General features: G+C 44.0%; 2 protein-coding genes across 2 annotated transcripts in view; one reads left to right on the top strand and one right to left on the bottom strand.

Annotated features, from left to right (window-relative positions):
- The window catches only part of LOC139383294 (voltage-gated potassium channel KCNC1-like), a 53754-nt gene extending 44112 nt beyond the window's left edge, over positions 1 to 9642 (bottom strand). Inside the window, exon 1 of the mRNA XM_071127757.1 lies at positions 9049 to 9642. Within this exon, the coding sequence (XP_070983858.1) occupies positions 9049 to 9630 (582 nt within the window). The 5' untranslated portion in view covers positions 9631 to 9642. The remainder of the gene's footprint in view (positions 1 to 9048) is intronic.
- Positions 9643 to 13641: 3999 nt separating this feature from the next.
- LOC139376582 (CD81 antigen-like) overlaps positions 13642 to 15971 on the top strand; it is a 42709-nt gene continuing 40379 nt past the window's right edge. Inside the window, exon 1 of the mRNA XM_071119340.1 lies at positions 13642 to 13884. Within this exon, the coding sequence (XP_070975441.1) occupies positions 13819 to 13884 (66 nt within the window). The 5' untranslated portion in view covers positions 13642 to 13818. The remainder of the gene's footprint in view (positions 13885 to 15971) is intronic.

Below are 15971 nucleotides of genomic sequence, written 5' to 3'. Positions count from 1 at the left end.
GCCAGGTATTCTAATCAACCACCAGATCCACCCAGTCAGGTATTCTAATCAACACTAACTGCCAATATCCACCCAGCCAGGTATTCTAATCAACACTAACTGCCAATATCCACCCAGCCAGGTATTCTAATCAACACTAACTGCCATTATCAAACCCAGCCAGGTATTCTAATCAACCACCAGATCCACCCAGCCAGGTATTCTAATCAACCACCAGATCCACCCAGCCAGGTATTCTAATCAACACTAACTGCCAATATCAAACCCAGCCAGGTATTCTAATCAACACTAACTACCAATATAAACCCCAGCCAGGTATTCTAATCAACACTAACTGCCAATATCCACCCAGCCAGGTATTCTAATCAACACTAACTGCCAATATCAAACCCAGCCAGGTATTCTAATCAACCACCAGAGCCACCCAGCCAGGTATTCTAATCAACCACCAGATCCACCCAGCCAGGTATTCTAATCAACCACCAGATCCACCCAGCCAGGTATTCTAATCAACATTAACTGCCAATATCCACCCAGCCAGGTATTCTAATCAACACTAACTGCCAATATCCACCCAGCCAGGTATTCTAATCAACCACCAGATCCACCCAGCCAGGTATTCTAATCAACACTAACTGCCAATATCAAACCCAGCCAGGTATTCTAATCAACACTAACTGCCAATATCCACCCAGCCAGGTATTCTAATCAACCACCAGATCCACCCAGCCAGGTATTCTAATCAACACTAACTGCCAATATCAAACCCAGTCAGGTATTCTAATCAACACTAACTGCCAATATCAAACCCAGCCAGGTATTCTAATCAACCACCAGATCCACCCAGTCAGGTATTCTAATCAACACTAACTGCCAATATCAAACCCAGCCAGGTATTCTAATCAACACCAACTGCCAATATCCACCCAGCCAGGTATTCTAATCAACACTAACTGCCAAGATCCACCCAGCCAGGTATTCTAATCAACCACCAGATCCACCCAGTCAGGTATTCTAATCAACACTAACTGCCGATATCAAACCCAGTCAGGAATTCTAATCAACATTAACTGCCAATATCCACCCAGTCAGGTATTCTAATCAACACTAACTGCCAATATCAAACCCAGCTAGGTATTCTAATCAACCACCAGATCCACCCAGCCAGGTATTCTAATCAACACTAACTGCCAATATCCACCCAGCCAGGTATTCTAATCAACATTAACTGCCAATATCCACCCAGTCAGGTATTCTAATCAACACTAACTGCCAATATCAAACCCAGCCAGGTATTCTAATCAACCACCAGATCCACCCAGCCAGGTATTCTAATCAACATTAACTGCCAATATCAAACCCAGCCAGGTATTATAATCAACACTAACTGCCAATATCCACCCAGCCAGGTATTCTAATCAACACTAACTGCCAATATCAAACCCAGCCAGGTATTCTAATCAACCACCAGATCCACCCAGCCAGATATTCTAATCAACACTAACTGCCAATATCAAACCCAGCCAGGTATTCTAATCAACCACCAGATCCACCCAGCCAGATATTCTAATCAACACTAACTGCCAATATCAAACCCAGCCAGGTATTCTAATCAACCACCAGATCCACCCAGTCAGGTATTCTAATCAACCACCAGATCCACCCAGCCAGGTATTCTAATCAACCACCAGATCCACCCAGCCAGGTATTCTAATCAACACTAACTGCCAATATCAAACCCAGCCAGGTATTCTAATCAACACTAACTGCCAATATCAAACCCAGCCAGGTATTCTAGTCAACCACCAGATCCACCCAGCCAGGTATTCTAATCAACCACCAGATCCACCCAGCCAGGTATTCTAATCAACACTAACTGCCAATATCAAACCCAGCCAGGTATTCTAATCAACACTAACTGCCAATATCAAACCCAGCCAGGTATTCTAGTCAACCACCAGATCCACCCAGCCAGGTATTCTAATCAACCACCAGATCCACCCAGCCAGATATTCTAATCAACACTAACTGCCAATATCAAACCCAGCCAGGTATTCTAATCATCACTAACTGCCAATATCAAACCCAGCCAGGTATTCTAATCAACCACCAGATCCACCCAGCCAGGTATTCTAATCAACACTAACTGCCAATATCAAACCCAGCCAGGTATTCTAATCAACACTAACTGCCAATATCAAACCCAGCCAGGTATTCTAATCAACACTAACTGCCAATATCCACCCAGCCAGATATTCTAATCAACACTAACTGCCAATATCAAACCCAGCCAGGTATTCTAATCAACCACCAGATCCACCCAGTCAGGTATTCTAATCAACACTAACTGCCAATATCCACCCAGCCAGGTATTCTAATCAACACTAACTGCCAATATCCACCCAGCCAGGTATTCTAATCAACACTAACTGCCATTATCAAACCCAGCCAGGTATTCTAATCAACCACCAGATCCACCCAGCCAGGTATTCTAATCAACCACCAGATCCACCCAGCCAGGTATTCTAATCAACACTAACTGCCAATATCAAACCCAGCCAGGTATTCTAATCAACACTAACTACCAATATAAACCCCAGCCAGGTATTCTAATCAACACTAACTGCCAATATCCACCCAGCCAGGTATTCTAATCAACACTAACTGCCAATATCAAACCCAGCCAGGTATTCTAATCAACCACCAGAGCCACCCAGCCAGGTATTCTAATCAACCACCAGATCCACCCAGCCAGGTATTCTAATCAACCACCAGATCCACCCAGCCAGGTATTCTAATCAACATTAACTGCCAATATCCACCCAGCCAGGTATTCTAATCAACACTAACTGCCAATATCCACCCAGCCAGGTATTCTAATCAACCACCAGATCCACCCAGCCAGGTATTCTAATCAACACTAACTGCCAATATCAAACCCAGCCAGGTATTCTAATCAACACTAACTGCCAATATCCACCCAGCCAGGTATTCTAATCAACCACCAGATCCACCCAGCCAGGTATTCTAATCAACACTAACTGCCAATATCAAACCCAGTCAGGTATTCTAATCAACACTAACTGCCAATATCAAACCCAGCCAGGTATTCTAATCAACCACCAGATCCACCCAGTCAGGTATTCTAATCAACACTAACTGCCAATATCAAACCCAGCCAGGTATTCTAATCAACACCAACTGCCAATATCCACCCAGCCAGGTATTCTAATCAACACTAACTGCCAAGATCCACCCAGCCAGGTATTCTAATCAACCACCAGATCCACCCAGTCAGGTATTCTAATCAACACTAACTGCCGATATCAAACCCAGTCAGGAATTCTAATCAACCACCAGATCCACCCAGCCAGGTATTCTAATCAACCACCAGATCCACCCAGCCAGGTATTCTAATCAACACTAACTGCCAATATCAAGCCCAGCCAGGTATTCTAATCAACCACCAGATCCACCCAGTCAGGTATTCTAATCAACACTAACTGCCAATATCAAACCCAGCCAGGTATTCTAATCAACCACCAGATCCACCCAGCCAGGTATTCTAATCAACACTAACTGCCAATATCCACCCAGCCAGGTATTCTAATCAACACCAACTGCCAATATCAAACCCAGCCAGGTATTCTAATCAACACTAACTGCCAATATCCACCCAGCCAGGTATTCTAATCAACACCAACTGCCAATATCAAACCCAGCCAGGTATTCTAGTCAACCACCAGATCCACCCAGCCAGGTATTCTAATCAACCACCAGATCCACCCAGCCAGGTATTCTAATCAACACTAACTGCCAATATCAAACCCAGCCAGGTATTCTAATCAACACTAACTGCCAATATCAAACCCAGCCAGGTATTCTAGTCAACCACCAGATCCACCCAGCCAGGTATTCTAATCAACCACCAGATCCACCCAGCCAGATATTCTAATCAACACTAACTGCCAATATCAAACCCAGCCAGGTATTCTAATCATCACTAACTGCCAATATCAAACCCAGCCAGGTATTCTAATCAACCACCAGATCCACCCAGCCAGGTATTCTAATCAACACTAACTGCCAATATCAAACCCAGCCAGGTATTCTAATCAACACTAACTGCCAATATCAAACCCAGCCAGGTATTCTAATCAACACTAACTGCCAATATCCACCCAGCCAGGTATTCTAATCAACACTAACTGCCAATATCAAACCCAGCCAGGTATTCTAATCAACCACCAGATCCACCCAGTCAGGTATTCTAATCAACACTAACTGCCAATATCCACCCAGCCAGGTATTCTAATCAACACTAACTGCCAATATCCACCCAGCCAGGTATTCTAATCAACACTAACTGCCATTATCAAACCCAGCCAGGTATTCTAATCAACCACCAGATCCACCCAGCCAGGTATTCTAATCAACCACCAGATCCACCCAGCCAGGTATTCTAATCAACACTAACTGCCAATATCAAACCCAGCCAGGTATTCTAATCAACACTAACTACCAATATAAACCCCAGCCAGGTATTCTAATCAACACTAACTGCCAATATCCACCCAGCCAGGTATTCTAATCAACACTAACTGCCAATATCAAACCCAGCCAGGTATTCTAATCAACCACCAGAGCCACCCAGCCAGGTATTCTAATCAACCACCAGATCCACCCAGCCAGGTATTCTAATCAACCACCAGATCCACCCAGCCAGGTATTCTAATCAACATTAACTGCCAATATCCACCCAGCCAGGTATTCTAATCAACACTAACTGCCAATATCCACCCAGCCAGGTATTCTAATCAACCACCAGATCCACCCAGCCAGGTATTCTAATCAACACTAACTGCCAATATCAAACCCAGCCAGGTATTCTAATCAACACTAACTGCCAATATCCACCCAGCCAGGTATTCTAATCAACCACCAGATCCACCCAGCCAGGTATTCTAATCAACACTAACTGCCAATATCAAACCCAGTCAGGTATTCTAATCAACACTAACTGCCAATATCAAACCCAGCCAGGTATTCTAATCAACCACCAGATCCACCCAGTCAGGTATTCTAATCAACACTAACTGCCAATATCAAACCCAGCCAGGTATTCTAATCAACACCAACTGCCAATATCCACCCAGCCAGGTATTCTAATCAACACTAACTGCCAAGATCCACCCAGCCAGGTATTCTAATCAACCACCAGATCCACCCAGTCAGGTATTCTAATCAACACTAACTGCCAATATCAAACCCAGTCAGGAATTCTAATCAACCACCAGATCCACCCAGCCAGGTATTCTAATCAACCACCAGATCCACCCAGCCAGGTATTCTAATCAACACTAACTGCCAATATCAAGCCCAGCCAGGTATTCTAATCAACCACCAGATCCACCCAGTCAGGTATTCTAATCAACACTAACTGCCAATATCAAACCCAGCCAGGTATTCTAATCAACCACCAGATCCACCCAGCCAGGTATTCTAATCAACACTAACTGCCAATATCCACCCAGCCAGGTATTCTAATCAACACCAACTGCCAATATAAAACCCAGCCAGGTATTCTAATCAACACTAACTGCCAATATCCACCCAGCCAGGTATTCTAATCAACACCAACTGCCAATATCAAACCCAGCCAGGTATTCTAATCAACACTAACTGCCAATATCCACCCAGCCAGGTATTCTAATCAACACTAACTGCCACTATCCACCCAGCCAGGTATTCTAATCAACACTAACTGCCAATATCAAACCCAGCCAGGTATTCTAATCAACACTAACTGCCAATATCAAACCCAGCCAGGTATTCTAATCAACCACCAGATCCACCCAGCCAGGTATTCTAATCAACCACCAGATCCACCCCGCCAGGTATTCTAATCAACACTAACTGCCAATATCCACCCAGCCAGGTATTCTAATCAACACTACCTGCCAATATCCACCCAGCCAGGTATTCTAATCAACACTAACTACCAATATCAAACCCAGCTAGGTATTCTAATCAACCACCAGATCCACCCAGCCAGGTATTCTAATCAACCACCAGATCCACCCAGCCAGGTATTCTAATCAACCACCAGATCCACCCAGCCAGGTATTCTAATCAACACTAACTGCCAATATCCACCCAGCCAGGTATTCTAATCAACCACCAGATCCACCCAGCCAGGTATTCTAATCAACACTAACTGCCAATATCCACCCAGCCAGGTATTCTAATCAACACTAACTGCCAATATCCACCCAGCCAGGTATTCTAATCAACCACCAGATCCACCCAGCCAGGTATTCTAATCAACACTAACTGCCAATATAAAACCCAGCCAGGTATTCTAATCAACACTAACTGCCAATATCAAACCCAGCCAGGTATTCTAATCAACACTAACTGCCAATATCCACCCAGCCAGGTATTCTAATCAACACTACCTGCCAATATCCACCCAGCCAGGTATTCTAATCAACACTAACTACCAATATAAAACCCAGCCAGGTATTCTAATCAACCACCAGATCCACCCAGCCAGGTATTCTAATCAACACTAACTGCCAATATCAAACCCAGCCAGGTATTCTAATCAACACTAACTGCCAATATCCACCCAGCCAGGTATTCTAATCAACACTAACTGCCAATATCAAACCCAGCCAGGTATTCTAATCAACCACCAGATCCACCAAGCCAGGTATTCTAATCAACCACCAGATCCACCCAGCCAGGTATTCTAATCAACACTAACTGCCAATATCCACCCAGCCAGGTATTCTAATCAACACTAACTGCCAATATCAAACCCAGCCAGGTATTCTAATCAACCACCAGATCCACCCAGCCAGGTATTCTAGTCAACCACCAGATCCACCCAGTCAGGTATTCTAATCAACCACCAGATCCACCCAGCCAGGTATTCTAATCAACACTAACTTCCAATATAACACCCAGCCAGGTATTCTAATCAACACTAACTGCCAATATCAAACCCAGCCAGGTATTCTAATCAACACTAACTTCCAATATAACACCCAGCCAGGTATTCTAATCAACCACCAGATCCACCCAGCCAGGTATTCTAATCAACCACCAGATCCACCCAGCCAGGTATTCTAATCAACCACCAGATCCACCCAGCCAGGTATTCTAATCAACATTAACTACCAATATCAAACCCAGCCAGGTATTCTAATCAACACTAACTGCCAATATCAAACCCAGCCAGGTATTCTAATCAACACTAACTGCCAATATCAAACCCAGCCAGGTATTCTAATCAACACTAACTGCCAATATCAAACCCAGCCAGGTATTCTAATCAACCACCAGATCCACCCAGCCAGGTATTCTAATCAACCACCAGATCCACCCAGCCAGGTATTCTAATCAACATTAACTACCAATATCAAACCCAGTCAGGTATTATCAAACCGCCAACCTCCCAGGTATTCTCAAACTGCCAACCTCCCAGGTATTCTCAAACTGTCCACTTCCCAGGTATTCTCAAACTGCCAACCTCCCAGGTATTCTCAAACTGCCAACCTCCCAGGTATTCTCAAGCTGCCAACCTCCCAGGTATTCTCAAACTGCCAACCTCCCAGGTATTCTCAAACTGCCAACCTCCCAGGTATTCTCAAACTGCCAACCTCCCAGGTATTCTCAAACTGCCAACCTCCCAGGTATTATCAAACTGCCAACCTCCCAGGTATTCTCAAACTGCCAACCTCCCAGGTATTCTCAAACTGCCAACTTCCCAGGTATTCTCAAACTGCCAACTTCCCAGGTATTCTCAAACTGCCAACTTCCCAGGTATTTTCAAACTGCCAACCTCCCAGGTATTATCAAACCGCCAACCTCCCAGGTATTCTCAAACTGCCAACTTCCCAGGTATTCTCAAACTGCCAACTTCCCAGGTATTCTCAAACTGCTAACCTCCCAGGTATTCTCAAACTGCCAACTTCCCAGGTATTTTCAAACTGCCAACCTCCCAGGTATTATCAAACCGCCAACCTCCCAGGTATTCTCAAACTGTCCACTTCCCAGGTATTCTCAAACTGCCAACTTCCCAGGTATTCTCAAACTGCCAACCTCCCAGGTATTCTCAAACTGCCAACTTCCCAGGTATTCTCAAACTGCCAACTTCCCAGGTATTCTAAAACTGCCAACCTCCCAGGTATTCTCAAACTGTCCACATCCCACCCAGGTATTCTAGTCTCATGTCCATGAGTAGCCTGGTTGGTGCTGTCTTGACAACTCCTATGGCCATTGTCACACTCACTAAGACAGCACAGACAGTTCTGTCCCCAGGCTAGTCCAAGAGGGTTCATAGACCTTGTTTAACCAAACTAAATGCCAACATAAATACCAACATCCCAGGTAAGCTAACCTCATGTTCAGGAGGTTCTTGGTACAAAGACATATAGCACCTTTTCACACTATTGTCACAAAACCTGAACCATAGGCACACTGTGTTGTCTTTGATATTTTCTTTTCTCATTGTCCTTTCCAGCACTGTTCCAAGAAGCATGGTGGATGCTTAAACAGGCCAGGGCAGTACAGCTCAGCTTGACACGGTTTGGGTCGGCTTAGTAAGAAAAGGTTATAATACTCGTGGTGAGATTACACTCGTCTTTCTCTGTTGTTTTGTTGTTGACATCATCTGTGTCCCTGACGGTTCCCTATTCAGTGTCCTACTTTTGATCAGAGTGCCATGGACCACAATCTAGGGGTTGAAAATAGGCTAGTAGTTAGGATCCATTGGTCAACATTTATTCCTTCCACCTGAATGTTACAGTAGCATTCTCCTGCTGTAGAGCTCCCTGATGAGTCCCTGGGGAGTAGACTAGCCTACCATCTCAAGGTCACTCTCACACAGACCCCCTCCACATCACATGGCTGGAAGTCCTCTATCAATCTCCATCTCTATAAATCTCTCATTAATCATTGACCGCATATCCATCATTAGGCTCAATATCAATTGGAAAGGAAAATAGACATTATGGACAGTAGAGAAATATCTATACTCACCCGTGCATATTTCGAAGAGTAGGGGTCTTCAAACAGAGCCCACATGCGTTTCTGCCAACGACCCCACAGCCCCCTCGCCTTTATGTCGGTAGAGTCCCCCTGCGCCAGTCTCCTCGTCATCTCATCTGCCTCATCACCAACCACATCCCCCGGGTCGGTCACGACCTCCGGGTCCTGATCGTCATTGCTGGTTAAGTCGAGCAGGGCACCCCCGCCGAAACTATCGAGCGCTTCCTCCGCCTCCCGATGCTGGCTATAGGTCATCCAGCAGCACGGTTCCACGTCCGTCTCGTCGATGCCCCAGAATGCCAATTCCTCCTCGTAAAGAGGCCCGCAGACATCGGCAGGGCAGTGCAGTTTACCGGTCCGGTAATAGTTAAGGATATGGGCGAAAACGGCAGGATGTCGGTCGAAAAAGAATTCCTCATGTTTGTCGTCCCAGTCGAAGTGACTAGGCGCGTCGGGTTCGGCCAGACAGGATAAGCGGGTGCCGGGCAGGGTACGTAGGGTACCGCGGTATGTCTGGTGCTTGGTCCCTCCCACGTTTATCACAATGCGATCCTTTTCGTCGCTCAAGCCCATTGCGTCCCTTAGGCATGTCTCCAATAAGTTCCCAGCATCACAACGGACGCTCTATGAGCACCGCACGCCACAGTGGGAGGGGGGAAAACGCGTGCAACACATGCACAACCGGGGTTACCAGGGGAGGAAGAGGGAAGAGATACGGCCAGGCTGCTGCTGGTTGCAGGCTATATATATATCCTAAATAATAAGTGCAGGACTAATCAGCACATATTCCCACTGATGATGCCGGATGCCCCAATGTTTCCACAACCTGTCATGAAAATCAACCTACAAGACCTACCGGAGGGAAACATTTAAATCCAAAACGATAGCAAGTGTAGCCAATGGCATGCCATTAACAATGGATGGTGGTTTAAATCCAAAAGGTGAAGAAGATAAAAATGGGTGTTGTTCATTCTTTCTAATCCGAATCCAGCACAAAGACTCTCTTCCTGTTGTGGTGGTTTTGGTAGAACCTGTTAATGATATTCATAGACAGCAAGGTGACTGCGGGTGTGGTGCTGAAAGGACAGCACCGGTCTCTCTCTCTCTCTCTCTCTCTCTCTCTCTCTCTCTGTCTCTCTCTCTCTCTCTCTCTCTCTCTCTCTCTCTCTCTCTCTCTCTCTCTCTCTCTCTGTTTCTCTCTCTGTTTCTCTCTCTCTCTCTGTCTCTCTCTCTCTCTCTGTCTCTCTCTCCCCTTCTCTCTCTCTCTCTCTCTCTCTCTCTCTTTCTCTGTCTCTCTCTCTCTCTCTCTGTCTCTCTCTCTCTCTCTCTCTCTCTCTCTCTGTCTCTCTCTGTCTCTCTCTCTCTCTCTCTCTCTCTGTCTCTCTCTCTCTCTCTCTCCCCTTCTCTCTCTCTCTCTCTCTCTCTCTCTCTCTCTCTGTCTCTCTCTCTGTCTCTCTCTCTCTCTCTCTCTCTCTCTCTCTCTCTCTCTCTCGGAGACACTCTGCTTGCTATTTAGAATGGTATCCTTCCTCTCATGTATCTACTGTCGCTTACCTTCTCTCCCAAAAACGGCACATTCAAATCAAGTTTTCCGTTGAAAGAAACGGTGGACAGCAACCGGTAGCTTTAGCCTACTAGGACTAGATCAGGCGCCGCGCATTTTCCCATTCGCGCAGATGTCTGTGACTGTGTTTATCTTCGGCGGGGCAAATTGTTATTTTCATGTATGCATTTTTAGCGGATCAATGCCTGTGATTATCTCGTGTTCGAGACTGCAGGAGAGCGAGCAGTCCACTGTGACACCATATGAAGTATGAACACGGAAGGACAGGAGGCAGGAAGGTACGCGCACGTCCTCTGTGTTCTCTGACTGAGCAATGCTCGCGGTGATGATTCTCTTGAGAATCCTCAGAATTGACTCGAAGAAGAGACGCGGTTGTTCTGGAAACACCGTGGAAGAAGAAGAAGAGGAAGAAGGAGAATACGCGTGGAGAATGATATGGAGCATTCCCAGTCAGAACCATTGTATGTTGAAACTGTCTTCTGAGTTCATGCATTCACTGATTGTTTGCCTCCATGCAGCCAGGCACCGCCACCCGCTCCCCCCTCCCTTTTCCTTTCATTTCCTCCATGTCTTTGTACAGGGCGCATAGCTTCAGTATTTTGGACCATATGCAGTTAGACAGCCTGACATAGTCAATCGTTTTATGAGGGTATGACCCTGAAACCACTTGGCTAAATGCAAAATCCATGCTATATTAAACACTCAAATGAATTCATCCATTTGAGGATTATTAGAGAGATACAGTACCATCAGATGAATGGAAATGTGCAATGTGTGGCCCCTCTTTATACAACGTGATTTCCTATGAACAAAGACACACAAAGAGGCCAGTGATGCCACAACAGTCTATACATTCAGTTCCCTCTCTCTCGTCACCATATGGTGGGAGTAAGTCATGATGGTGTTGTTATTGGCATTGCCAACAGAGAGCGGTGTTGCCCATGTACTGTGGTTCCCTGCATGTGCGTCTGTCCTCTTTGTGTCTCTGCAATGATCCATTGCACTATATCTGCATCCCAAATAGAACCATTTTCCCTATTTAGTGGAACCCTATTCCCTAATTAATAGAACCCTATTCCCTATTTAGTGGAACCCTATCCCCTATTTAGTTGAACCCTATTCCCTATTTAGTGGAACCTTGTTCCTTATTTAATAAAACCCTATTCGCTATTGAATAGAACCCCATTCCCTATTTAGTGGAACCCTATTCCTTATTTAGTGGAACCCTATTCCCTCTTTAGTGGAACCCTATTCCCTATATAGTTGAACCCTATTCCCTATTTAATAAAACCCTATTCGCTATTGAACAGAACCCCATTCCCTATTTAATGGAACCCTATTCCCTATTTAGTGGAACCCTATTCCCTCTTTAGTGGAACCCTATTCCCTATATAGTTGAACCATCTTCCTTATTTAGTGGAACCCTGTTCCCTATTTAATAGAACCCTTTTCGCAATTGAATAGAACTCTATTCCCTATTTAGTGGAACCCTATCTGCTATTGAATATAACCCTTTTCCCTATTTAGTGGAACCCTTTTCCCTATTTAGTGGAACCCTAATCCCTATTGAATAGAACCCTATTCACTATTGAATAGAACCACATTCGCTATTGAATAGAACCCTATTCCCTATTTAGTGGAACCCTATCCACTATTGAATAGAACCCTATTCCCTATTTAGTGAAACCCTGTTACCTATTTAATAGAACCATTTTCGCAATTGAATAGAACTCTATTCCCTATTTAGTGGAACCCTATCTGCTATTGAATAGAACCCTATTCCCTATTTAGTGGAACCCTATTCCTTATTTAATAGAACCCTATTTCCCTATTTTTTTAACCCTATCCACTATTGAATAGAACCCTAGTCCCTATTTAGTGGAACCCGTTTCCCTATTTAGTGGAACCCGTTCCCTATTGAATAGAACCCTATTCGCTATTGAATAGAACCCTATTCCCCATTTAGTGGAACCCTATTCGCTATTGAATAGAACCCTTTTCCCTATTTAGTGGAACCCTTTTCCCTATTTAGTGGAACCATATTCCCTATTGAATAGAACCCTGTTCGCTATTTAGTGGAACCTTATTCCATATTTAGTGGAACCCTCTTCCCTATTTAGTGGAACCATATTCCCTATTTAATAAAACCCTATTCCCTATTTAATAAAACCCTATTCCATATTTGGTGGAACCCTCTTCCCTATTTAGTGGAACCATATTCCCTATTTAATAGAACCCTATTCCTTATTAAATGGAATCCTATTCCCTATTTAATAAAATCCTATTCCCTATTTAATAAAACTCTATTCCATATTTGGTGGAATCCTATTCCCTATTTAGTGGAACCATATTCCCTATTTATTGGAATCCTATTCCCTATTTAGTGGAACCCTATTCCCTATTTAGTGGAACCCTATTCACTATTGAATAGAACCCTATTTCCTATTTAGCGGAACCCTATTCCCTGTTTAGTGGAACTCTATTCCCTGTTTAGTGGAACCCTATTCCCTGTTTAGAGGAACTCTATTCCCTATTTAGCGGAACCCTGTTCCCTGTTTAGTGGAACCCTATTCCCTGTTTAGAGGACTACTTTGACCAGGGACCATAGCCTAGATATGTGGAAAAAGTCCCTATGCTCTTTTTTATCTCAATATTGAGACATGTTGAACGCAGCAGATTAATCTTGATGTTTAGGTGGAAAATAAATGTGGTCTGTTTGTGTTCTGAATACTTGTTTATAGTGGAAGAATAACAACAACAAAAACCCTGAGCATAAAAACAGAATAATGCTCCTCCTAACTCCTGTAGTTTATGAAGATTTATATTTTTTATTAACTTTTATTTAACGCGACCAGGGTCTCTCATTCCCAAATGATGCCCAGAGTACAAACTTTTTTTTTTTAATCACAAACAAGAATAAAGAATATATAAATAACCACAAGCCTCTTTCATCTGTCCTCTTTACCACCCTCATCACTTGGTGGGCCGTTTCCAGGCTCGGTTTACACAGTCATTCGTTTAAAGGAGGAGTTTCTACCCATTCTGGGTGAACATACCTCGAGATTTCTGGCACAGAGTTCGAGTTCTTAGAACGAGAAGACGCGATAACGGTCCGTCTTCTTAGAATCTCGGGCACATTGGTACATTGCAGACTTAATTAATTTATCTAAAATAGCGGACCTGAACATCCGATCGTCATGACTGTCGTTGGCTGCAACAAGTGTGTCAAATTCATGCTATTTTTCTTTAATTTCGTTTTCTGGGTGAGTTGAGTCTTTTTTAAATATTTTATTACGATGCTGCTTTAAAGGGATTATCTTTACATTTGTTCGGTCTGTAGTTAATTTGTTGATAAAAAAAAATGTGCGTCTTGAATGTTTTTTTTTTTTACAACTTATGATATAACTTTGAGTCGTTCAGAATTTCTATGACACCCTTAATAAATCTATTTCGTCTCTGTAACCAGATCGTTTCACTGAGGTATTGAAATTAGCTACTATTCAACACTGTTGTGATACAGGCCTATTTTATGATAATCTCATACACTGTTGATATTGTTTTCAATGGTCCAACTGATGACCGTGTGAAAACTGTAGTGGCTCAATAAAGTAAGCCAGTCCTAGACTCGGTACTATCAATGATTTATATATACACTAGGTGACGGTTAGGATCCACCGTGTTGAAGCTACTTTGACTCCATCTTGGCTCTCCCCCACCATTGTGTTGAAGCCACCGGGACTCCATCTTGGCTCTCCCTCACCATTGTGTTGAAGCCATCGTGACTCCATCTTGGCTCTCCCTCACCATTGTGTTGAAGCCATCGTGACTCCATCGTGGCTCTCCCTCACCATTGTGTTGAAGCCATCATGACTCCATCTTGGCTCTTCCCCACCATTGTGTTGAAGCCATCGTGACTCCATCTTGGCTCTCCCTCACCATTGTGTTGAAGCCATCGTGACTCCATCTTGGCTCTCCCTCACCATTGTGTTGAAGCCATCATGACTCCATCTTGGCTCTTCCCCACCATTGTGTTGAAGCCACCGTGACTCCATCTTGGCTCTCCCTCACCATTGTGTTGAAGCCACCGTGACTCCATCTTGGCTCTCCCTCACTATTGTGTTGAAGCCACCGTGACTCCATCTTGGCTCTTCCCCACCATTGTATTGAAGCCACCGTGACTCCATCTTGGCTCTCCCTCACTATTGTGTTGAAGCCACCGTGACTCCATCTTGGCTCTCCCTCACCATTGTGTTGAAGCCACCGTGACTCCATCTTGGCTCTCCCTCACTATTGTGTTGAAGCCACCGTGACTCCATCTTGGCTCTCCCTCACCATTGTGCTGAAGCCACCGTGACTCCATCTTGGCTCTCCCTCACCATTGTGTTGAAGCCACCGTGACTCCGTCTTGGCTCTCCCTCACCATTGTAAAAAATATTTAGGAAGCCATATAAATGCATTTACTAATGTATGCATTTATTTCTGCAAAGTATTATAATACAGACTCCTTAATGCATACTTTAAATAATATTATGTGAGCTAAACAGAAAAAAAGAACAAGTATATTAAACTAATTTTCCTTAGAGTATATATTTTAGAGATTACTAATGTTACTGGCCCCACTAGAACAACAAAAAATACTTAAATACATATATGTTTGTCCTTGAAACATTTAATTGAAACACTGTAGAATTCCATTAATGAATGTGTGTGTGTGTGTGTGTGTGTGTGTGTGTGTGTGTGTGTGTGTGTGTGTGTGTGTGTGTGTGTGTGAGAGAGAGAGAGAGAGAGAGAGGGGGGGGCATCAATAGATGAAAAATAATAACTACACAGCCAAACTCCCTGGGCCATGGCAGGTTACCCCTGATCAACAGGGTCGGCATGATTAACAGGGTCAACATGATCAACAGGGTCAGCATGATTATCATGCTCAACAGGATTATCATGATCAACAGGGTCAGCATGATCAACAGGATTATCATGATCAACAGGGTCAGCATGATCAACCGAGTCAGCATGATTCTCATGATCAACAGGATTCTCATGATCAACAGGATTCTCATGATCGACAGGATTATCATGATCAACAGGATTATCATGATCAACCGGGTCCGCGTGATTATCATGATCAACAGGATTATCATGATCAACAGGGTCAGCATGATTATCATGATCAACAGGGTCAACATGATTATCATAATCAACAGGGTCAGCATGATTATCATGATCAACATGATTATCATGATCGACAGGGTCAGCATGATCAACAGGATCAACCCGGTCAGCATGATTATCATGATCAACAGGATTATCATGATCAACAGGATTATCATGATTATCATGATCAACATGA

The sequence above is a fragment of the Oncorhynchus clarkii genome, chromosome 2, assembly GCF_045791955.1.
Source record: "Oncorhynchus clarkii lewisi isolate Uvic-CL-2024 chromosome 2, UVic_Ocla_1.0, whole genome shotgun sequence".
In the NCBI taxonomy this organism is placed as follows: domain Eukaryota; kingdom Metazoa; phylum Chordata; class Actinopteri; order Salmoniformes; family Salmonidae; genus Oncorhynchus; species Oncorhynchus clarkii.
This window is presented reverse-complemented; position numbering and strand designations above follow the sequence as displayed.